General features: G+C 54.6%; 1 protein-coding gene across 1 annotated transcript in view; it reads right to left on the bottom strand.

Moving 5' to 3' along the window:
* Positions 1-12,180: 12,180 nt before the first annotated feature.
* Positions 12,181-23,227, bottom strand: part of BCR (BCR activator of RhoGEF and GTPase) — a 119,310-nt gene continuing 108,263 nt past the window's right edge. Inside the window, exons 17-23 of the mRNA XM_008697519.2 lie at positions 20,030-20,089; positions 19,245-19,354; positions 17,673-17,812; positions 16,691-16,825; positions 15,889-15,994; positions 15,229-15,391; positions 12,181-14,880 (exon numbers count right to left, since the gene is read on the bottom strand). Coding sequence (XP_008695741.2) covers positions 14,791-14,880; positions 15,229-15,391; positions 15,889-15,994; positions 16,691-16,825; positions 17,673-17,812; positions 19,245-19,354; positions 20,030-20,089 — 804 coding nt within the window. The 3' untranslated portion in view covers positions 12,181-14,790. The remainder of the gene's footprint in view (positions 14,881-15,228; positions 15,392-15,888; positions 15,995-16,690; positions 16,826-17,672; positions 17,813-19,244; positions 19,355-20,029; positions 20,090-23,227) is intronic.

Genomic DNA, 23,227 nt, shown 5'->3' with positions numbered 1-23,227 from the left:
CCTGCCTCCTTCGCGGCCCCCGCCCTCGGCCCGCCCCTGTCCCGCCCCACAGAGCCGCCACCGATGGCGCAGGCGCCGCAAGGCCCCGCCTACATCCTGCCGCCGCGCAGGCGCCTACGGCCCCGCCCACTCCGCTCGCGTCCCTCCCGTCTCTGGCTAGCGCAGGCGCCCTGTCACCCGGCCCGCCACAAAAAACGGCTCCAGCAGCGTGTACCGACGCGTCGGTGTTTGCGCTGGAGCAGCTGATGGCGGATGCTCCTGAATGCTGTGTACGACGGGGCGGGGTGATGCGTGTAAAGCTCCCTCGTCCCAAAACCTTACCTCAGCCAAAGGTCCCACCTTTCGTGCGGCACGGATTTACAGTGTGCCAAGGACGGTGCTAGGCGACGAACTAGACAGTGGTGATAAAAACACACAAGCCCTGCCCTCCTGGCGCTCCCCGTGCGGCTGGGAACACAGACGCTAAACGAGTGAGCCACCAAAAACATGAGGCTAAATATCCTTTATCAAGTAAAGGAAGTTCTGGTAGGTCACGGTTGTCATACAGGTTTTTTTTCTTATATAGTTAGAACTGCATTAATAATTTTTTATTACATTTTAATTTCCCAGAATAAAAGAAAAAATCGGACTTGATAAAATTTTAATATTGTTGGACTATTCGCTAATACTTTATTTAGCATTTTTACATATATGTCCGTAAGTGATTTTGGCCTTTCCTTTTACTTTCTTGTACTGTCGATGTCTGGTTTGGTATTAAATTTATAATCAAGTCACAATGAGTTGAGACTTCTGTTTTCTTGTTTATTTGGAAAATTACATATAAGAGGATTTTTCTTTTCAATGTTTGCTGAAGTTGCCTATAAAATTATCCAGGCCTGGTTTTTTTCTTTGATTTTGTGTATTTTGAGACTTTTGAGGGGATAGGATGCAGATTTTTTTTTTCAAAGATTTTATTTATTTATTCGACAGAGATAGAGACAGCCAGCGAGAGAGGGAACACAAGCAGGGGGAGTGGGAGAGGAAGAAGCAGGCTCATAGCGGAGGAGCCTGATGTGGGGCTTGATCCCATAACGCGGGGATTCACGCCCTGAGCCGAAGGCAGACGCTTAACCGCTGTGCCACCCAGGCGCCCCAGGGATGCAGATTTTAAACTAAGCATTCCATTTCCATTTCTTGAATGGTTCTAGATTTAGACAGGTTTTTTTTTGTTTTTTGTGTTTTGTGGTTTTTTTGAGTAGGCTCTATGCCCACTGTGGGGCTTGAACTCATTACCCTGAGATTAGGAGTCGCATGCTCTATCGGCTGAGCCAGCCAGATACCCTGAGACAGAATTTCTACTTCTCCCTGTATCATCTTTGCTAAACAATATTTTTGCAGGAAAGTGGCTGTATATTGATGTTTTCAAAATTGTTGGTATGAAGTTGTTCATATTCCCTTATAATTTTTTGTTTTATTTCAGAAGGCATCCATTCCTATAGTCCTCTTCCCAAATGCAACTAACTGTATTCAGTTTCTTGATATCCTTCTAGAGACACGTTATGAATATAAACAAATATGCAAAATAAACAGATCCGTTCTTTTGCTTCTTTTTTTTTTTTTTTTTTTTTTAAGATTTTGTTTATTTATTTGACAGAGTGAGAGAGCACAAGCCAGGGGGAGCTGAAGGCAAACGCTTAACCGACTGAGCCACCCAGGCGCCGGGTTATCCCCTGCTTTTTGAAAGTTTGTGTTACGCCACTTCACATTTACGAAAGACATACATTGTTACCTGCTTTTGCTAACCTAAAGAAATGCAAAGAGGATTTTCGCTTTTATGAAAAAAGGTGAAAAGCAACAATAGTGTTGTGTGTTTTGCAGAGGAGGTGGACACTCTGAGCAGCAAGAGTGGCACCGCCAGACTCCCACCACGGGAAGTACTCTCAGCATCCCAGCATCAAGCTGCCATAGGCTTGAACTGTGTGAGCATTTCTGCTTTATCTCCGTTTATTTTGTACATCTGTTAGCAAGACGTGTCCTAAGGTATAAGAAAAGCCTCAGAGGTTATTCTTGGGGCCTGGGAGCACGCAGAAATGTTTTCCATATAAATAAATGGTATTCGCGTCTTTGCTTTGTGCCATTTCAGTGTATGAAAGATTTCATAGTAACATTCTACTTTTAGATCGCAGGGGAAACCCATATTCTTTCTGCCTTCTTTCAACGTTAGGTCAATGGGATTCATCTGTCTTGTTGCATCCATCTGTGGCATACAAAATTAATAATATTTTGGTTACGGTATAATGTCCTGTTGTATGAATTTACCATACCATACTTTACCCATTTTCCTACTGATGGGCCTTTGAGTTGTCTCCAGTTGTGAGCTGTTAGTGGAAGGAAAATTGCATGATGCAAAAAAGATTCCTAGATTCTCCAATGGAAAGCTATGCGTACTTGGAACATGCCCTTCTAGGTTATCTGGTTCTGATTTTGTGGGGCCCTGAGCATTTTATTGTCTTTGAGCTCTTTTACAACTCTCTAAATTGTGGAAAACTGATAGCAGTGCAAATGGTTCTTATCTAAGGACAGCCCTCCCCCACAGTGGAAAAGTCAGTTTTGCCTCCATTTGCAAATTTATTTCAATATTTCTGCTCTATAAATGTGTCTGACCTTTGGATTCTCCTTTGAACTGATAGTAACATCTTACTGGTTCCCTCGTTTAATTAACGAGTTAAGTAAACTCTTTGCTACAGGTTTATTTTGTATTTGCATAAGGGTCATGATTTTACTTTTTTTTAAAGATTTATTTACTTGAGAGCGGGAGAGAGAGAATGAGAGAGAGAGAGCGCTCAGGCAGGCACAGAGGGAGAGGAAGAAGCAGACTCCCTGCTGAGCAGGGAGCCCGAAGTGGGGCTGGATCCCAGGACCCTGGGATCGTGACCTGAGCCGAAGGCAGATGCTTAACCGAATGAACCACCCAGGTGCCCCAATTTTACTTTTTAAAAAACTTATCCTCAAACACTAGAAACAAAGTTCCTATAAACATTCCTGCACACAGCAAAGCACTTTTAATGAGCCAAAACTACTGACCTAAATGTTCTCACATTGAAATTGCAAAGCAAAAGAGCCATTTTTGACCAAGCAAGAGGCTGCTGACATTTCCTGAGCAGCCCCCAGGCCTGTGGAACTAGACCCTGTGCCTGGCGCAGGGGCTGGGGCAGAGATGGCTTTGACCAGGTCCCTAGCCTCTAAGAGTCCTCTCTAGCAGAGGCAGCAGTGTGAACTGGCTAAAGCAGGTGAGCTGTTGCTAAGGTGTCCTGGAGGAATCAGCAGCCTTGTTAGAGGACGTGGTATTTCAGCAGCGTTTCCATGAAGAGAGGGCACATCCGGGACAGTGGACGGCAGGAGAAAGAGCAAGGAACCTAAGGCAAACAGGGCATCCTCTAGAGCAAAGACTGAAGGAGCAGGGCAGCAGGGAGCATGGCTGTACCTACAGGGGTGGGGGTGGGGGTGGGGGCAGAGCAGGGAGAGTCTTCCCCACCAGGCCTTGGAACTTGGGTTTGGTAGTACAGACAGGGACTAGTCACTGCACCTTCGGGACCGGGAAGTGACATGCTGCAAGATTGCCTTTGGAGGGCTGGCCTCGTGTCATGCACAGGATAGGGAGGGTGACCCTCACAGTCAGGGGACCTGTTCGTGGTTCTGGGGGTTAGGGAGTGTGGAAGGTCTGAGCTAGTGACAGGGTCAGAGGGGAGGAGACAGATCTGAGGGTGGGGCACACAGAACCATCTGGACTTCATGCTGGTCTTTGGCTGGGCCTCAGTGCTGGCATCTGGGTGGTCCCATCAGCCTCATCCATATACTCCATTCTTTGTCCTTGCTCATCCTCCTTGGCTCCCCAGAACCAGAGGGCCAGAAAGAGTAGGCACTTGGAGCAGCTGCTGGCCTGAATCAAGAGAGGACCTGGGGAAGCAAGTGGCTGACTGCCTATGCAGGAGGTCATCTATCCGTGTGTGAGCTCTTGCCAGGGCCCAACCTCTAGCTGGCCATGGCCACCAAGTGGCAGGGTTTGGGACACTGTGATGATCGACTCGTGGGCTGAGGGTGCCCCTCTGGGTCAGGCCCTGCTGACCCTGCCATGCTAGCATCTCATCACCATGAAGACGGGCTGAGCTGCACAGCCTGGAACCCCTTTGAGCTCAGTGTTGCTGGTTTCCCACTAACCCGCTCAGCTCACCCCGATGCCTACCCCAATCACTGACTGCCCCACTCAAGCCCAGCTGCTTCATCAGCACCACAGCTGGAGGAGTCAAATGTCAGGGGCCGTAGGCCAAGTTTTGATCGGACAGTTCCAACAGTTAGCAACAGTTAGCAAACCATCAGCTTCAAGTGCCAGGATATAGAGCTTAGGATTCTTGACATGCCTCCCTCGGAGCCAGGGAAGCTCTGGGTCCCAGGAAATACACAGCTGTCAGCTGAGCAATGATGTGTCTGCAAGCAGAGATGGGCTGTTGGCCTTCCATGGCCATGCTGCTCGCTCCAGGAGGGACCCATGTGCCAGCAAGCGCGGCCTGAAACCTCAGAAGCTCCTTGGGATGCCCAGCTGGCCTACAGGCGACCCAGAAGAGATACAGGAAGGGAACCTACTCTGGACAAGGCATCCACCTCTCTTATGGCCTACAGCGATCAGATGTAACCAGACCCTCTTCCGACATGGTCAGGGAAACTGAGGCCAGTGAGAAGGGAACGGAGCTGCTGCTTCTCATGTGTCAGCAGCTCTGTGGGTCCCCAGACTTGAGCTCAAACCCTGGCTCAGACAGCCACTAGCTATGTGACCTCAAGCCTATTCCCCAACCTCTCTGTGCCTCCAGCTCGTCTGTGAACAAGGGCAATACTCCCATACCATTTGGGGTGCTGGGGGACTAAGTAACAGGGTTCAACCCTATTCTGTGCTCCCCATACACCACACTTCTCTTCAAAGTCTTTGGTACACAGAAACCACATGGCTAATAAGCAGTAATGATGCACTTAGTGTCTGCCCATGGAGGCTGTAAACATCCCAAGGGCAGGGCCTGGCATATGGTAAGGGCTCGGGACATGGTTCCTCTTATCATCTCTCAGTGTCCAAGTCCCCATCCACAGAAAGCAATAACCCTGTCCGGCTTCCTGATTCAACCCCACCCAGCACTAGAGACCTCTGGAAAACAAATACGCATCTTGTTGGGGACATGGGGACAGCAGGGATAAGCTGGAGAGCCAGCAACACGAAGTGCCTGAGGTTTGAATAATGTTCACTGGCCTGTGTCTGGCACTTCCCAGTGTCAGTGTCTAACCCAGCCCTTATTTCCCAGGTAAGTGAGGTTCAGCGAGAGAAATTAGCCGTCCAAGAGGTACGACAAGTCTTGGCTTCTAGATCCTGGGTTTGCACCCCCAGCTGGTGTTACCACACCCCTAGCAAAGGAGCCTCTTGGGAATTCTGTGCACAACTCAAGACTGCAAACATGCCTGCATCTCTGAGAACCATGTTCAGGACTTGTAGCTCTTTTGGAATAATTCTCCCTTTGAGGGTAGATTTCACTGTGGGGAAATTTTAACCAAATGGGTAAAAAGAGAGGGGCATAGGGGCGCCTGGGTGGCTCGGTCAGTCAATCGTTGTCTCTTGGTTTCAGGTCAGGTCATGATTTCAGGGGCACGGGATCAAGCCCTGAGTGGGGCTCTGCGCTCAACATGGAGTCTGCTAGAGACCCTCTCCCTCTCCTTCCCCTCTTGCCCCCCCCCCCCACTCATGCATGCGCATGTGTGCTCTTTCTCTCTCTGCCTCAAATAAATAAATTTTAAAAATCTTTTTTTTAAGACTTTATTTATTTGAGAGCGAGAGCGCGTGCACAAGCAGGGGAGGGGCAGAGGGAGAAGCAGACTCCCTGCTGAGCAGGGAGCCCAATGCAGGCCTCGATCCTAGGACCCCAGGACCATGACCCGAGCCAAAGGCAGACACTTCACTAACTGAACCACCTAGGTGCCCCATAAGTAAAAAAAAGAGGACATAACAGTACACTATTGTCCTGTTTTAAACTCAAAGCACACTGCTTTTGCAGGAAAACCAGAAGGTAATTCAGAGAAGTTCTAGGAAGATCTGGAGGAAAGAAAGACAGGCCCATTGAGAAAGCATAAAAACGGCCCTGGGGGATTAATTTCCAAACTGGTCAGTAGGCCACACCTGTCACAGAAGCCAGGGGAGGAAGGGACCAGCAGGAGGAACAGGTAGCCATGTCAGAGGTGGTCAGGGCAGTGAACAGCCTTTGGCTTCCAGCCAGAGCCAGGCTGACCTGGACACAAAGGAAGTGGGCACTGAGGGGCAAGATTGCAAGGGCGGGTGGCCCTTCCCAGGAGCTTGATGATAAAGGAGAAGGAAAGGGTGGGTGTAACTAGGGGGACGGAGGGGTTGAGAAAGGACTGTTTCTTACTTCTCTCCTACTTTCTGGGAGCTAGAAGCTAGCTGAGTGTGTTTACGGGGCAGCGGTATTGGGATTTATGGGGTGTCCCGATGGGGTGGAGGCCAGTGGTACAGGTGGTAAAGGAATTCGGCCAAGACAGAACAAAAGAGATAGAAGTTTATTGAATACACTGCAAGGGAGCAGCAGGCAGGATGGCAAAGTAGAGACTGTGCTATGAGGTGGGGGGGGGGGGGGGGGGGCTGCAGTTATAGGGTGGAGTGAGGAGGCATGGGAACGAATGGAATTTTCCCTTTTTTGGTCCCCGGGCCTGGCTGTAAGTAGCCCGTTGGTCCGTCGGGGTCTGTGGCCCTTTTGAGGTGGGTCGCTCCATGAGCCTGTTTGTATTTAGCCTGGGGGTCACCGTGGGACTGTTTGCCTTGTACTCAGTTTCCCATTGCTCAAGCCTGTTGCCCAAAAGCAGCCTTTATAGGATTCTGGCTGAGGAGGGGCACATTTGCAGAGGTGGGACACAGGGGGTCTACAGGTCGAGCTGCCTGAGGGGACAGGCCCGGAAGGCGCTCTTGACTTCTTTGGGGTCTTTTGTGGGCAGGACTGGTGGTGGGAGAGGGGCCGGAGGACAGGAGCCAAAGCCCCCAGGCTGGGTTGTGTATGGTGTTTGGAGATGACCCCTGGGTCTGTCTCCAAGGCCCCCGCCCCAGGCTTTCGGCCTCTGGCCCCAGGACACAGGAGGGTAGTCCACGTCTGCCCTGAGCGAGAACACACTGGGAGGTGGGAGAACAGGAGAGGAAGCTGGAAAGCCAGAATCTGGCCACGGTGTTGGCCTGACTAGCAGGGTGACTGTATTGGTTTCCTAAGGCTGCCATAACGGATCACTAATGGGGAGGGGTGGAGAGCTCAAAACAACCAAAATGGGTTCTCTCATAGTTCTAGAGAAGTCCCAAATCCGGGTGTTAGAAGGGGCAGTTCTTTCCGGATTCTTGGAGGGAGAATCTGGTCCCTGCCTCTCTCCTGGCTTCTGGCTGCCAACAGTGCTCAGCTCACAGATGCATCATGCCAATCTTGGCCTTCATCTTCATATGGTGTTCCCCCTGCCTGTCTCAGTGTCTTCTCTTCTGTCTCTTATAAGGACACTTGTCATTGGTTTTAGGGCACACCCTAATCTGCGAGGATCTCATCTTGAGATCCTTACCTCAATGATATCTGCAATGACCCTTATACCAAATAATATATTACGAGGTTGCAGGTGGACATATCTTGAGGGGGAGCACAATTCACCCATTACAGGGACGATGGAAGAGCCACTTCCTCTTTCAAAAGCCTGGTATTGTCTGAACACGGGAATGCTCTCGTTAGGAGAATCAGACAGAATGATGGCCATGAGCCAGCTCTAGGGACCACACGGTCCAGCTGAGACAGGCATGTGGCTTTAGTCCTAAGCACCTTGAGAGCAGAGGTCACACACTACCGAGGCCAAAAGCCACAGCACACGCCTCCTGGCAGTGCGCACCAGTCTGTCCGGCATCCAGCCTTCTCTGTCCGTTAGGTTTTATACTCCACCAGGGCTTAGGAAATCCTCAGTGTCCTGAGGCCTCCCCGCCTCTACCACATTTTGGCGTCAGCCTTGACCAACCTCTCAGGTGCTATAATTTCTCACCCACCCACCTGGCCCAGGAGGCACAGGACTTGACCCTGAGTTAGGAACTCAGGACTCTGGGGGAGGGGGTCCCGAGGCTCAGGAGCTGAGGGGGTGGGGAGAGATTGCTTGGGGGATTTGGGCCCATAAAGATCACCATTGTCTGGGGACCCTCACAGCGAGACCAGCAAGTGTGTGGGCCTGAGCTTGGGATGACTCCATAAATGCCATATGCGGGCGGTGGCTATGGTTAGGTCACCCACTGGAGCCATGGAGTGACTCTGAATTAGAAGAGATTGGCATCGACTGTAAGGGGAAGAGGAGGCCACAAAATGTGTTTGTCTGTGAGGTTCACTGATGAGGCCTAGACGAGGGTGGTGACAATCCCTCCCCTCTGGGTGGTCACCCTGGACCCGCTGGAGCAGCATGGGTGGACTTGGATTCCAAGCTTGGTTCCACATTTGGGAGTTCAAAGGGCCAAAGGCCAGAGGCCATTGTATTAGTCAGCTTAGGCTGCATAACAAAACACCACGGGAGGGAGGGGCTTCTCCTGAGGCCTCTCTTCCTGGCTTGTAGAGGACCACCTTCTTACTGTGTCCTCACAGGGCCTTTCCTCTGCGTGCCCGTGTGTGGGGAGAGAGAGATCCATCGCTGGTGTGTCTTCCTCTTATAAGGACACCAGTGCTATCAGATGAGGAGCTCCATCTAACCTTAATCACCTCCCTAAAGGCTTCCATCTCTGAATATAGTCGCATTAGGGGTTCGGGCTTCAACATATGAATTGCAGGGGAACACAATTCGGTTTGTAACAGCCATGACATAGTGGAAAACTCCAAGTCAGCCATGAAGAGGGAGTGGAGGGTGTGGGTAACACCAGCTGGGCAGAAGAGGGATTTGCCTCATGTTGGCACGGCCCCAGCAGGAGGCAGGTTTGACACGAGGGGACGTGGGGGGGGGGCTGAAACTCAGAGGCCCGAGACCCGTGTGCCTGCCAGGGCAGTGAGGGCTCCCAAAGTCATCGCTCTTAGACCAGGAGCCCAGGGAGTTGTTTCCTGGCCCTCACCAGGTGAAAGGGCCCCAGTTGGGAAGTGCAGCCCAGGAGTGTTTACCTACTGGAGAACACAAACAGAGGTCATAGATACCTTAGCTTGTTCCAAATAACTTCTGCTCACCACTCCCCAACATTGTCAATACTGTGTTCAGAAAAATAGAAGGCACAGCAGCTCCTCCCCTGTTTTTCTCTCCTTCTGACCATTTCCCCCTGGAGTTGGGAGCAGGGGCTCACTGGGGCACAGGGCAGCCACAGATCAGAGCTGAGACAGCAAATCCTGAGGGGGGGTCCGTCAACACTAGCCTATCATGTAATTTAAATTGTGGCTATACTTAAATGAGCATGTGCAGCACCTGCTTCCCTCTGGGTGGGTCTGGATTGCCCCTGCTGGTCCCGGGGGGCCATGCCCCAGCTTTGGGAGGTCCACGTGTCCATGGGCACTCAAGCCCTTCGCCCCCAGGGAGTTCCTGGGTCTGGGGTGGCCACCATCCTGGCACCTCCACTTCTGTGGCTACTCAGTCGGCAGCTACTTGGGAACTGAACTTGTTTAGGCCCCATTCCCAAAGACCCCTCTTTGTCCAGAATCCCATTTGAACTTAACCCCAGCTGCCAGGCTTGGGTTTCAACAAAATGACTGAAAACCCTAAGGAAGAGTTTCTGGTCAGGCGCTGACCAGTTGCCCGCACAGGAGGGGAACGGAAAGGAGCTGGTTTGCGGACTGAGCCCTCACTGTTCTAGCTGAACGGGTCCAAGAGGCCCCAAGAAGGCCTTTCTCAGGATGCACAGCCGCGTGCTGTCCGGGCGGCTGCCTGGCCCGGGCGCTCAGTGCAACTCGTTCGGGAGTGCACAGACAAGCAGCTGGTTTCCTTTGCAATCCGGACCCGTCTGAGGGGCGCAATAGGGTTCTGTCTTCCCGGAAACCATTTACATGCGTGCCTGTTTGTCATGGTCCTGGCTGCCTTTTCGGGGCTGAAATATTCGTGTGACACAGGGCTCTGCCTGGCAGCTGCCCCGCTGCTCTCCTCCAACTCGTTATACCAGCTGAGTTCCAACACCCCCTCCCCTAGGCCCTCCTCATCCAGGCGTGACCCTCAGCCCTGCTGCTGCGGGCTGACCCATGGCAGCTGCTCCGAGGCCATTTGGACCTCTTCAAGAGCTGGGTCTGTTTGTCCGCCCCTCACTTTTTGTTTATCTTTCCAGAGCTATTTGTGACAGCCCATTGTTAGTCCATGGAAAGGCTTGTTTTTAAGGCAATTGAGGCATTTTGGGGGGGGGCAGGTATACACATTTTTCTGAGATTTCTATACACAGTTTTGCCCCTTTTATTTGCCCAGGGTGTGTGCATGCAAGACACCCGGAGGCCTCAGCCCATGTGGCCCACACGAGCACTGCTGTGTCTAAGCCAAAGCTGGTGGTCAAGGTCTAGCCCTGTCCAGTCCTGCAGAATGGGAGAGAGCTTGGGGGGGTCCAACAGAACACACACATCCTGGCCTCGCTCCTCAACCAGCTCTGGGACACTGGGGTGGGGGTGGGGGACTTTGTGTGCCTCCGTTTCCCCATCTAGCAAGTAAAGGGATTGGACTAAGAGGCTTCTGAAGTCCCTTTGAGGTGAAAGATCTCAGATTTGGGATCACTGGCCTGGACTCGGCTGGACATGGTGCCTGCTCTTGGCAATTTGGGTGCAGTCAACTTTTGCCCCCAAAATCAAATCCTAGTAAGAGATTCAGTAGGGCCTTAAAATTTTTTTCATTATTATTATTATTATTATTATTATTATATTTTTTATGGTTTCAAATAGGACCAGGACTGTAGGGATAGGGAGCTAACTGTAGCCTTTTAGGGGCCAAATACTCTGGAGGAGAAGGGCCAGTGGCAGCCTGTTCCTCACTGGCAGATGTTCGAGCGGACAGATGGCATGGTGTACGTGAAGCTTTTCCAACGCAGGCAAGACCCAAGATCAACCCTTCCACCTGTGGGAGGGGGCGCTGTGGGGGATACACTGTGGGGAGGATGCTGTGGCGGGTGTTGTGAGAGGGGGTGTTTGGGGAGGGGATGCTGAGGGGCACTGGGGGGGTGCTGTGGGATGGATGCCTTGGGAGCTGGTGCTGGTAGATAATGCTGTGGGGGGTACACTGGAGGCAGATGCTGTGGGAGGGCACACAAGGCGGGGCTGTGGGAGGGGTGTTGTGGGCAAGGGCTCCGAGGCTTTTGGAGATTCTGAGGGTAGAGCTTCATCCCTAGGGTATCCTATTGTACCCTTGGCGTGACCTCCTCCAGGTCACCACAGGCCAGTGAAGGGCTACACTGGGCTCAGGGCTGCCGCCATCCGGCCCTGTCTCTCCCCAGGACAGTTCCACACTCCACTCGGTGAAATGGCCTCAGTGACGCTCCACGGGCAGTAGTGTGGGAGGCCAGCCGGAGGGAGAATCAGTCCAAGCGGATGACCGCATACCCCACTGCCCCCACCCCTGGGGGCTGACCAGGGAGCCACAAGGAGACCCCCAGGGGGCCGAGGAAGACACCCACTGGCCATCTGCCATCTACCAGGTGAGCCACAGGCCCAGTTCCTCCCAAACTGCACCCAGGTCCCACACTTGTCTCCACCCTGGGCACAACTCCCCTCTAAGCCGGAGAGGCTCTTCTTGAGGGCAAGGCCGGTGGCAGCTAAGAGTGACCCGTGTACCACCAACCCTCGGGGCCAGTGGAAACGATGGAGACCAACGGGCTGGTGCAGGGCCTGGCTGTGTGTGGCTGGAGCCCTCCTGGCCCTGGGCTTGACCTGGCCGGTCCCTCCACCGCCCTAAGCCAGAGGGCTCTGGGATTATGCTCTGAGAGACTGTTGCTGCCACACGTCCAGCCTCTACCTGCCGTGCCTGCCTGGGGCATGTAGGCCTCACGTGGCCTGGCTTCTTCACACCAGTGTGCACTGCCCTCCTAGGAGGCCTCTGGGGCACCCGGGCCCTCTTCGTCCGCTGCTGCTGCGTCCAGCTCTGCTGCCCACCCCAGCCCTCTCCCAGAGGCTCCCATCATGGTTTTTCTTCCGAATGGAGCAATCACACTGATCCAAGTAGTCTCAGGTAACTTTAATGAAAGTGTCCTTTTCCCCACGGTGGTACATGGAGGGCTGAGCCCAAAGCAGAAATGCAGCTGCTGAGACCAGCCAAGCCAAGCCCCCCAGCTGAGGCTCCAGACTTGGGGGGGGGCAGGAAAGCATCACTTCTCATGGCAGAGTCCAGCAGCCGAGCCTCGGGGAAGGTCATGTCTGGGCTCTAGGCCTCAACGCGCCCTATGCTGGCTTTACCAACCCACAGGCCCACGTGTAAGATGGGACGACAGAGGCGGCCGGGGACCCAAAGCGACCACCGCCACTGTGACCCCGCGAAAGAGCGCTTTTACGGCTACACAAGAAAGAGTGGTCATTCCGTCATTAAAGAGCACACATTCTATATAAATAAAAAGTAAAAAGGGGGAGGAGATGGGGGAGGGAACGAAAATTGGCACAGACACTGATATATTGCTTCCAGTTTCAATGCGACAGATGCAAATCATGACGCCAGAACAGAAACGAGGGCTGGGTTGAGATTTTCTAAGCCGGGTGCATTCCCCTTGCAGGGCCGGAGGGTGGTTAAGATGGATGGGGATGGGGAGCAGGCCAGAGGCGGCCCGGAGCTGGAGGCCTGAAAAACCCCATGAATCCAGAAGTGTGCAGAGGGCACAGGACCCTGCTCCCTGCCCTAACCCCCCAAGAGAGCAGCCCTACGCTAAAATGGTGGGTCTGCTCTCCTCCCAAGAAAAAAGTATAAAGAAATAAATATAGTATGCGGACGTAAGACCTTCAAGAGACTGTTTTCTGCTGTCTCCCCGCCCCCCTGCTTCAGCAGGTCCACAAGCAGAGGGGAGGCTGGGGGGCACAGGCCCTGCCCCCCCCCCCAGGTGCTGCAAGTTCAAGCAGGAGCTGCCTTGTCAGGTGAGCCCTCCCACCCCCACTCCTGCCACCTGGGACATGGGAAGGATCATGGGACATTGTCACCAGGTACTGGTGTAATCACGTGATAAGCAAACGCCTTTTCCTGAGTCACACCATCACCTCCCTCCGCTGGTTCACTACATCCTCTCTTCTCACATGGCTTCTCATGGTTTGTTTTCTCCTTGCCCTAACCCCTCTGTTTAAAAAAAAAAGGGGGGGGGATGCAATTGTTTATAGATTTGTTTCTTCAAAATACTTAGCGGCCTCCCTCGTTCCCTTTTCTCTAAGCTGGGTGTTCAGGAGGGTTACCAGGAATGTCCTGGCTTCTGTACTGGTATTTGGAGAGCGGAAAAGGTGGGCAGCGGCGGCGGGAGAGGGGGGTCTGTCCTTCCTCCTGCTCCGGGACAGGGGCCCTGCACCCTGAGCCTGGCCAGTAGAACAGCTCCCCTCTGTTTCTCACCCTCCCTTGTTCCCGGTGCTCAGGAGACTTTAGAACCGGCCCCTGATAAAAACAGAGCCGGGATGTGGAGGAAGACAAAATGCCGCCGGGACACGGATTGTCCATGGAGTACATTCTAATATCGTATTAGGTATCTGAGTCTGTTAGGAAAAAAATTAGAAAGTATGTAGAAAACTTAAAAATATTCAAGTATCAAAAGGCTATTCGGATCAAAGTTTAAAACAAGCTGTCAGCAAGCTGTCGCTGCCAAGAGTAAACTTTTACAAAAGTTTACTGAGTTTGTTCAGCAGAGAGCGAGAGAATTAAGTGATCTGTGTGGGGGGACGATCAGGAGAAGGGAGGGTGTGGCCAGAGGGGGCGACGGGCTGGAGGAAGCCAGAGAGACTGAGGCCTTTTTAAGCCGAAGAGGAGAGCCTGTGCCCAGTAGGCAGTGGACAGGGTCACTATCCCTGGAGAAGAAGCCATAAAGTGCGCAGCCCGGGCCTCCCTCCCCCTGGTGTCGGTCCTGGACAAACAGACAGACAGACAGACAGGCGTTACATGGCTCCATGGGGAGCTGCCTTCTGAGGGGCACGTGAACAGCAAAAACAAAGCAACAGGACAAAATAGGAAGACCCATTTCTGGACAGAGTTCCTTCTAGAAAGAAAGAGAAGGAAAGAGGTGAAAGGGGTCAAACGCTACACAGTGTTGACTTAGCTTTTCAAACCCTGTTACACAAACAGAGTCGAATTTCTAAGTCAGGGAAACTGAAAAGCCCCCATCCACACAGGGGACAGGACTGTGGCCCCCACAGTATGAAGCAGCATCGGTGTTTATTCAAGACACGATAGTGAGGGAATCTGGTCATGTTCCCTTCTCCCCGGAGAGGGTGCATCTTGACGAGTGATCCAGTAGAAATCTTTTAAACTCTGATAAGTTAAGTTCGCAGAAACCACTCCCTTCGCCTGGTCCCACGGCCAGGCCTGCGCGCCGAGGCATGCTGGCTTGGGGCGCTCTCTGGTGGCAGCATGGAAAACTGCAGTCTGAGGCCCGGCGGGAGCTCACAGACCCAAGGGCCCCGAGGCCCAGAACTGCCCAGGCCACTTAGCCTTTTGCCTTGGGTAGTTGTCTCTAGGCAGGTGGTCCAGCCCTTGGGGACGAGGCGGCCCAATTACTCCTCAAGAAGATTCGGTTCCCGCTCTGTGGATAGCCCATTTTGCCAGGAAGTTTCCAGGCCGTCCTGCTGGCCTCTTGGAGATGGAACTGGGCCTTTAGACTTCAGTGGAGAATAGGGTGCTCTGTCTCTTGCTGTCTGGGGCAGGGATGGCCTCCAGCTGCAGGAAGTACAGCAGCACCTGGACCTACCAGAGCACAGCAGCGAGGAGGAAAGAGGAAAGTGGCTCAGAGGGGTGCTCACAGCTGCAGAGTGTGCTGGTGACAACGAGCCCATCCCGGCAAGAGATCGGGGTGTCCCTGAAGGAGCAGCAGGCCAGCCCTGAGAAGCCCCAGGAAGGAACAGTAGGAAGAGCAGTGGCCTGGGTCCTCCCATCCCCTCCCAGCCACGTGGCCTCAGGCGAGTCCCGCTCTCTGCGTCTCGGGCCCCTCCCCTGTACAACTCGGTGGGAACGACTGGCAGGACCCTGCGTGGGCCAGGCAGAGGCCACCTCTGTGAAGTCAGGCGGCGTGCGCTGGACCCTGTCTCCTCATACCTGGGACATGACTTCCAGGGACCAGCTGTCGGTCATGGATATGGGCTGGCTGGGGTTGGCAGGGACCTTGCTCTCCTTCTCTGATGGCCGGAGCAGCGTGGGGCCGAAGACTGTGGCAAGGTTGTGCAGGGACATCTTGTTCACTGTCTCCTTTTCCGCCACCCTACAGAGGGCCAAAGCAGAGGGTGCTACTGTGACATGGCCTACAGGGTGGGGGTGAGACAGAGGGGCCAGACCACCCTGCAGTGCTCAGGGAACTTGACAGTGGGAGCTACCCCTTTCTGCCTTGGGCTGGCTCCACAACACAGACACCTCACCCCTGGTTGTGCCGAAAGCAGACCCCACCCCGCTTCTTCTGGGTTGGAGGGGCCTAGGACGAAGAGCACCTGAGGCTGGCAGCTGGCTGGGCCAGCTCTGGGCCATGACCTGCTGGGGAAAGAAAGCCCAGCCACTGGCTGTAGCTGAAGCAGCTCACTCTTCCCTCAAGACTGTGGAGCCGAGGCGGGAGGGTGGCAAGGTCTCTAGTACCCAGAGCAGGTGAGTAACCACAGACAGGAGTGGGGAGAGAGGGCACTAGGAGCCATGGAGCATGACAAGAGCCAGTGGGCCACAAGAGAACCTGCCTTGTGGCCTGGGGGTCCTGGAAGAGTTGCGGGTTACCTTTTCAGGTGGTCCAGAAGGAAGAGGAAGGTCAGCAGGTTGGCCTCTGGGAGTGACAGCAGCAAGTTAAGCATGCAGCTCTCCTTTGCAACAGGGTCTGACAGAGCTGTGGGGGGTTGGGAGGGGTGTTATTCTCAGGGTCACAGCCAAGCTGGAGGCCCCTCCGGGGGCCCATGTCAGAGGGCACAGGACAGTCCAGGCCCATCATCGTCCTGACCCACACAGCACTCGACCCCGATGACGACCTCATGATGGGTGCCTTTTCTGTATCTCAAAGGGCTGAATAGCACCCCAGGGACCAGTGTTAGGAGATGCAGAGCATAGCTGCCTCCTGGTCGGCTTGGCCATTCCCACCTCCTGCTTGGAAGAGCCCAAGGCACGAGAAGCTGAGCACGGAATGAAGAGGGAGGGGCAGGAGTTTTTGGGGCCCGGGCAGCTCCCTCATCACCCTGTATCCCTTGTACCCCAGCATCCCCACTTGGGGACACCACCCTCCAAGTTGACTCAGGGTCAGGCGGGGCTTGAAGCCTCACTTGATGGGACTAGGACCCGGGGTTAGAGGAACAGGGTGGGCACTCCAGTGAGGAGGAAGGAGCCTCAAGGACCCCACACCCCAGTGTGTCCACAGTGGTACCGGCTGCTTCACCCTCTTGATATACTCAGGAGGGATGGGGACCCTGGGAGGCCCTGTGAGGATGGGCAGAGGCCTTCTAGGACCAGCTAGGTTCTCGGTCCCCCTGCCACCTGCAAAGTTTGGACTGAAACACGGACGGTGGTAGACGGGGGGGCCTCCAATGCTCACCGATGCCCTCGGCGAAGTTGGGGTAGAACTCGTCGGTGAAGAGGGGCTCCGGCAGCTCGCGGAAGTACAGCTTCAGCGTTCCGGCGATGGCGTTTACATCCATCTCGCTCATCATCACCGACACATCCTTGTTATCTGCAAGGAGTGCGGAGATGGGAGCATAGCCTACTCATGGATCCCAAACAGGGCTCCACTCGCCCTGCCTCAGCCCAGCACAGCCTACAGCAGGCCGATGGCTTCTGGGTTTCCTCCTTTCAACAGCCCGTCTTCTTCCAAGCATGCCAGTGGTTCTGATGGGGGGGGCGTCCTCCCCACCCCTCTCTTGCTGGGCAAGGGGTGGCCTGGTAGCAGAGCCACCACAAGGGGCTGAGAAGCCGGCGGAAGCCAGACACTGTGCCTGGGCACAGGCTGGGCAGCTCTGCTCCATAGCGACCTGGCTGCAGGCACCTTCTGATAACATTAAGATACTGGGATTATTTGTTCCATTCTGGAGTTTCAAACCAGTGCCTTCCCTCCGGCCTCAGGTGGCCACTGGCCCTCGGCGTCATAGGCCAGGGAGGGAAGAGGATGCAGGCACGAAGTCCTGGTTCTGCCACCTTCCACTCTGAGAAGCCTCTGGGGTCTCAGTGTCCTCATCTGGGGACTGAGGGAGTTCCACCAACTTCTAATAGTCAGACCACACTGACTCCTAGGCTTTGGTCAGCACCTCTTTTCCACCCAGTGGAAGCAGACCAAACCCCAGTGCAAGGTGGGGCGGCCCCACAGAAGCCCCTGGTCCAACTCTAGGGGAGCCACACATGCATGGTTCAGACAGGAGAACGGGCTTCCGCAGAACCTCCTGCCACCGCTCCCTCTTCTTTTCATTTGAAAAATTAAACAAGTGAAGGAAAGGTACGGAGCCTAATCTAGCAGCATGAGCTGTGGGAAGCACACGGTCACCACGCCCACACCCCCAACCCGTGCTGCCCAGGCCGACACTCACTGACGTCAAAGGCCGCCTTCAGCGCCTGGATGTCCGTGGCCACTCCAGACACACGGTAGATGCCCACTTCCTCCATGCCCCGGCGCTCAATCTCCTCCACGCACTGGCGCACGATGTAGGGGACCTTGGATCTCTCCCTCCTGCGGAGGGGGGACAGTGCCTTCAGTGCCTGGCAGCCCTGGCTAAGGCCGCAGTGGGGCTGGACCCACCACCTGTCTGCACACTGGACACCTGGAGGTGGGGGTGATGAAGGCCCCCAGGGTCGGGCTCACATGGACCTGTCCGCACGCTTTCCTGTGCTGTGAGAGTTCATGATTACCATTGCTTGCTTACGTCTTATTAGGGCCTTTTTCTTCCTTTTAAAAGATTTTATTTATTTGAGAGAGAGAGAGAGTGCATGAACAGGGGGAGGAGACAGAGGGAGAAGGACAAGCAAACTCCCTGTTGAGGGGGGAGCCCACCGTGGGGCTCAATCCCAGGACCCTGAGAACATGACCTGAGCCAAAGTCAGACGCCTAACTGACTGAGCCACCCAGGTGCCCCCATCGTTAGGGCCTTTCTAAGGTAGCTGGATGCTCTGTGAATTATACAGGATTTAGGAGAAGGTCAGGAGGCTTTTTCTAAGTGGAATCAGCCATAGGAAGTCAGTTAAAAGATCCCAGGCACTGGGCTAACAGGTGGCCGCACAGAGTCCTGGACCCAGTCTTGGCCCTGCCACCACTTGCTGTGTGAGAGGTGAATCCTGACCCCTCCAGGCCTCAGCAAGAGGTGAGCCCTGCACACAGCAGCACTCCACCAACGTCTGCTGGATGAATGACTCCACAGGGCTGTCTAACATCAACACTTGGAATCCTGTGATTCTAAACACTTCCTGCTCACGTCTTAACAATGCACCATTCCAGGACCTCCACACAGGACCCTGGAGTAGGAATACTTCAAAAAGAGGAGACATGCTGTTAGGAAGGTTTGCTTTAGCCTCGTTGAGCAACGGGATTCAGGAGCCCAGCAAAGCACTCTCCCAAGCCACCCCCATCAGCAGCACTTATTTGGGGTAACCACTGACACAGTCCTCTCTGCTCAGGCCCAGACCCATCCAGAGAGCTGTGGGGACAGCTAGGGTGCAGCTGGGGGCAGGGAGTGGTGTTCGGACACAATTAGGTGTCCAGGAAACATCTGATGCGGGCCCCAGCCTGGACGACCAGCGAAGTCAGGGGCCCAGCCAGATTCCTAATGGGGAAAGTGAATGGATTCTGGGAGGAAGAGGCCTGTGTCCCTGAGAACTGCTCTCAAACCAACATACAGACTTCTCCTGGCAACTGACCTGACCAAGGGGCTGGGGTGGCCATCATTCCACAGGAACCCCGAGAGCTGACAGGGGCAAGTTTCGCAGTAAACATGGGAGGTAACCAAGCACACAGAGTGCTCCAGGGGCCTGGGGGGTGGCCTTGTACAGAGGACCACGTACAAAGAGGGGAGACCCTCACCTGTTCTTTCCTTCAGAAACACCTGGGGGGGGGTGCCCACTCTGCCCGGGGATGAGAGACGCATGAGTCCTAGTCCCTCTCTACTCACTTGGTGACCACAGCAATCTTGACTCCGAAGACGCCCGTCTGTTTTCGGGAAGGCATTCTCTTCAAGCTGAACTCCCTGCTGGTGAACTTGATGGAGAGTTTCACTTCAATCTGCAGGGGGAGGCAGGGGCACGGCCCTCTCACCCTTCTGGGACTCACAGTCCCAGTTCCCAGAGGCCTGGGGGCTTGGCAAATCACTCCCCCTCCCCGAGCAAGTGGGCTAAGATCCCAGTGCAGGGCAGGTCCCTGGCCCAACTCAGCAAGAACTAGGAACGGTCAGGGTGATTTAAGGATTAGTTCTTGCAGGACACTGCCCCCAACCCTAATCCCCACGGCTTCTCTTTCTTAATAGTTAACAAAACGAGAGGAAAAGTACAGAAAATAACATAACAAAAAGCCATGAATTATCTATCAAATGTTTAACATTTTGTCACATATGCCCGGACTTTTTCTGGTATGTAACAGTTTTGTTTCTTATTATTATTTTTAAAGGTCTAAACCTTCTGGGACCCTGAAAACTAATCAGGGTCTCAGTTTCCACAGGCAGACCCCAGGGTCGAGGTCCTGCCTGTCTTGCTCAAGGAGGGACGCTCAGCGCCTGGCTGTTGACTGCACTCCAGCCACCAAATGGATTCTTTCCTGCCTGTCGTGAGTCTGCTTTGCAGCGCCTCTCTCTCCTCCAGCCACATCCCACCTCAACACTAGCTCAGGCTCAGCCTCCTTCTGACTGTTCTGGGAGAAATCGGGGCCACCCTAATCTTATGGGAAAGGTAGGCGCCAACATACCCCATTCATGGCGATGACAGTCCGCTGCCAGTCTCTGTCCTGCAGGGCCTGGGGGTCCAGCTGAAAGCAAGCAGTTATGATTATCAGGTGCCCAGGGGTCTGCATAGAGACCCTGCCAGGCAGCAGTCCAAGCCTGTGACTGCTCCACACCTAAGTCAGAATTAGAGCTGGACCTCTGCTGGCACCTCTATCTAGAGGCCAAGAGGGGTCCTGAAAGAGAACTTGCTAGAAAACCCCTGGAAACTGAGAGATCTCCTGCTCCCAGACCTGTGCTTCATGGGTTCCAGGCTCATGGCTGGGGGCCCCATTCCTCCCTCTGTCCCTTCCCACTGGGAGTTCAAGTCCATGCTGGCAGCCATCTTGCTCCCTCTCACCAACCATCGCTGGCGCTATGTGCAGCTCAGGGAGGCTGGGCAGTCGGCTTAAATATTTTGGGAAACCCAATTTCAATAGGAACTTTCAGAGGGCATGCCAATGAAGAGTTTGGGACAGTCGTCCCCCTGAGTGTGCTACATGGTTTGGTTGTAGGAGCCCATGAAGGAGGGGTCTCCAGTCCAGGCCAGTCCTGTGGCTCAGAAGGACCCAGAGCCCATCTCCAAATCACACAGCCAGTGACAGGGGCTGGAAGGGGCCTTCTGCAGCCCCTCTGACTTCTACCCCACAGAGCACTGTCTGAGCGCTGGCCCGCGGGACCATGCTGCTTAATCTCACCCAAGTCTATGCTGCTATGAGCCCCAGACCTCCGTGGTCAGGCCAAGGGCCCCCCATCTATGAGGGCTCCATCTCCCCTGTTTTGGGGAGCACACATTCCATACAAGTAGCTGGGCTGGACGAATGAGCACCTGGGAAGATCTTGTTTAAAAACACAGCTTCCCAGGTTCTACTCCCAGAGTTGCACCAGCAGCTGGGGGGGGGGGGATTCACCTAACTAGAAACCTCCCCAAGGGATCTGATCTAAAGCCAGGTTAGGGAGCCACTGTTTGACACCATGTAACCTGTTACTCCTCACGCAGGACCTTGTGACTTCATCACTTGCTTTGGGCGACGGTTCATGTCTGTGACTAGACAAACTACCTGAGAGCGGGGTCCACGCCTCACAATTTCTGCACATGCACACACACGCACACGCACAGGACAGTGCCAAGCACAGCACCAGGTCCAGAGGGGTGCTCAGGACAGGTATCCCATATCTGTCCCCTGCAAGAGACTCAATAGGTGAGAGCCACGTGGGCCTCGTGCAGGAGAGGAGAGAAGGTCCAGCGGCAGTTACCTCTCAGGTGTGTACAACCTGAGCCTCTCTCCCTGAGCATGGAGGCTCAGCACACAGACTCCTGGCGGGGGGTGGGGGGGCAACGCCTCCCCTTCTAGGGCCTACTGGTTACCATCCCCAAGGATTTGAAATGTACAGACAGAATGACAGAAGAACAAAGGGTGGCACAGCATCTCCCTCCTGAGGCTGCAGGGTCACAGGTTCTCATTCCTCATCTGTCCCAGGAGGTTCTTAGGGGCCATAGCCCTGGGCGACAGGGACCCCACCCTGAGGGGCAAGGCCTATGAGCAGGGACCAGGCAGTTACAAACCACTCAGAAAAGGAAACCTCCCAACTGGTGCTTCCCCGTGAGAGCGAATCCCAAGCATCCAGCGGGGGGAACAGCCTCCTCCAGGGGAGGCAGGAGGGGGATGATGCCGGGGCTCCACGCTCTCAACCAGACCAGGTGTGGTGCAAAGTGGTTAAGGGGGGTGCACTGCCAGCCTATCACCCCCAAATCCTGTGCCCTGGCTGTCCAGGAAGGAAGGGGACAGACACTGTTCCTCTTGCTCCTAGGGAAAGGGAGAGCTTCCCACCGCCACCGCTTCAGCAGGAGACCCCCCCACTTTCCCTCCCAGGAATGGTAATCACTGGGCCCTCCTCTCAATGCAGCCAACAAGCAGAGCGACGGAGCAGCACATCCAGGGGGCTGGGACCCTGCCCCGACGTGGCCCACCCGGGAAACCATGGCACACCCATCTGCCCACCTTGCCCTTGCACACGAGGTTTCGGATGTGGGTCCACAGGGCGGTGCCCCGAGCACACAAGTGCTTTTCGGCAAAGGCCAGTCGGCTCCGGCCCACTCGGCTGGGGTGGAAGTACCGTAGGAGGCCCTGCACAGCGGCGGGGGCAGATGGCGTCTCTCGCATCCTTGGCCCTGCTGCTCTGAGAGGCCGCTGTGGCCAGATAGGAGCGTGTTTGGACAGGAGCACAGAAGAACAGGAGTGTGACAAGCTCCTGGCCTCCACTGCCTTTTGACCACGCTTCTCGGGAAGCCCCACCCCTGCAGCCTGGCTCGCCAGGGTCAAAGTTTCCGATCACTCCTTGATTCTCCTTTTTTGTGTGTTGGGAAAATACAGCCCCGTCCCCCACCAGCAGACTATTGGTTACGGGAATTTCAACGAGTCAGTTTTCTTTAAAGCCCAGAAAAGCCAAGCTTCCTTCTCAAGTGGCTGGTTTCCTGTGGGCGCATTTGGAAACACTGAGTAACACGTGTCTGCCTGGCCAGCTTGCCTCATGGCTGGACGTGCTCTAGGGATACCCCCACCCCGAGCCTGTACCACCCCAGCCAGTGACACCAATAATAGCATGCACTGTCTTGAGCGGATTCAGAGCAGACATCCCATGGCCCCCCAGAGCACAGCCAGCCCAGTGGAGGGGGTTCAGTGCCATCATCCACTGTCAACACCAATGTCTGGCCCTGCCGCCACCTGACCCCAGAGGCTGTGGCATGACCTGGCCTCCAGAGTGCAGACCTGGGCCATGGTGCTGCCAGGCGGTTCCTCACCCAGCCCCCAGGACTCGGGGCAGCTCTAGTGGGAAAGACCGGCGCCCCGCTGGCTTGGCTCCAAAGAACAGAGTGTGCCGAGCAGAGCGGAAGTAGCATGAAGAATAACACGATGATGAGACCCGAAGCTCAGTGCAGTCCAGCCCTGAACGACATTCAAGGCTGGCACGCGCTCTTGTGCGGCTATTTAAAGGACCAGAGAAATAAACAAGCCAGGACTGGGATTTGGAAAAATAGATGACTGAGCGGAGAGGACCAGGAAATGGTGCTCCAGACGCCCATGGGGGCCTCTCGGGGTCTCAAGGTCCCGGCAAGGAATGTGCCTGCTGCTGGGGGATGGGGGATGAGGACGGGACAGGGCGGGGGGGGGGGGGGTCGGCGC

The sequence above is a fragment of the Ursus maritimus genome, unplaced genomic scaffold (genome assembly GCF_017311325.1).
Source record: "Ursus maritimus isolate PB19 unplaced genomic scaffold, ASM1731132v1 scaffold_33, whole genome shotgun sequence".
NCBI lineage: Eukaryota > Metazoa > Chordata > Mammalia > Carnivora > Ursidae > Ursus > Ursus maritimus.
The sequence above is the reverse complement of the archived record's forward strand: the minus strand, read 5'-3'. Positions and strand labels throughout refer to the sequence as shown.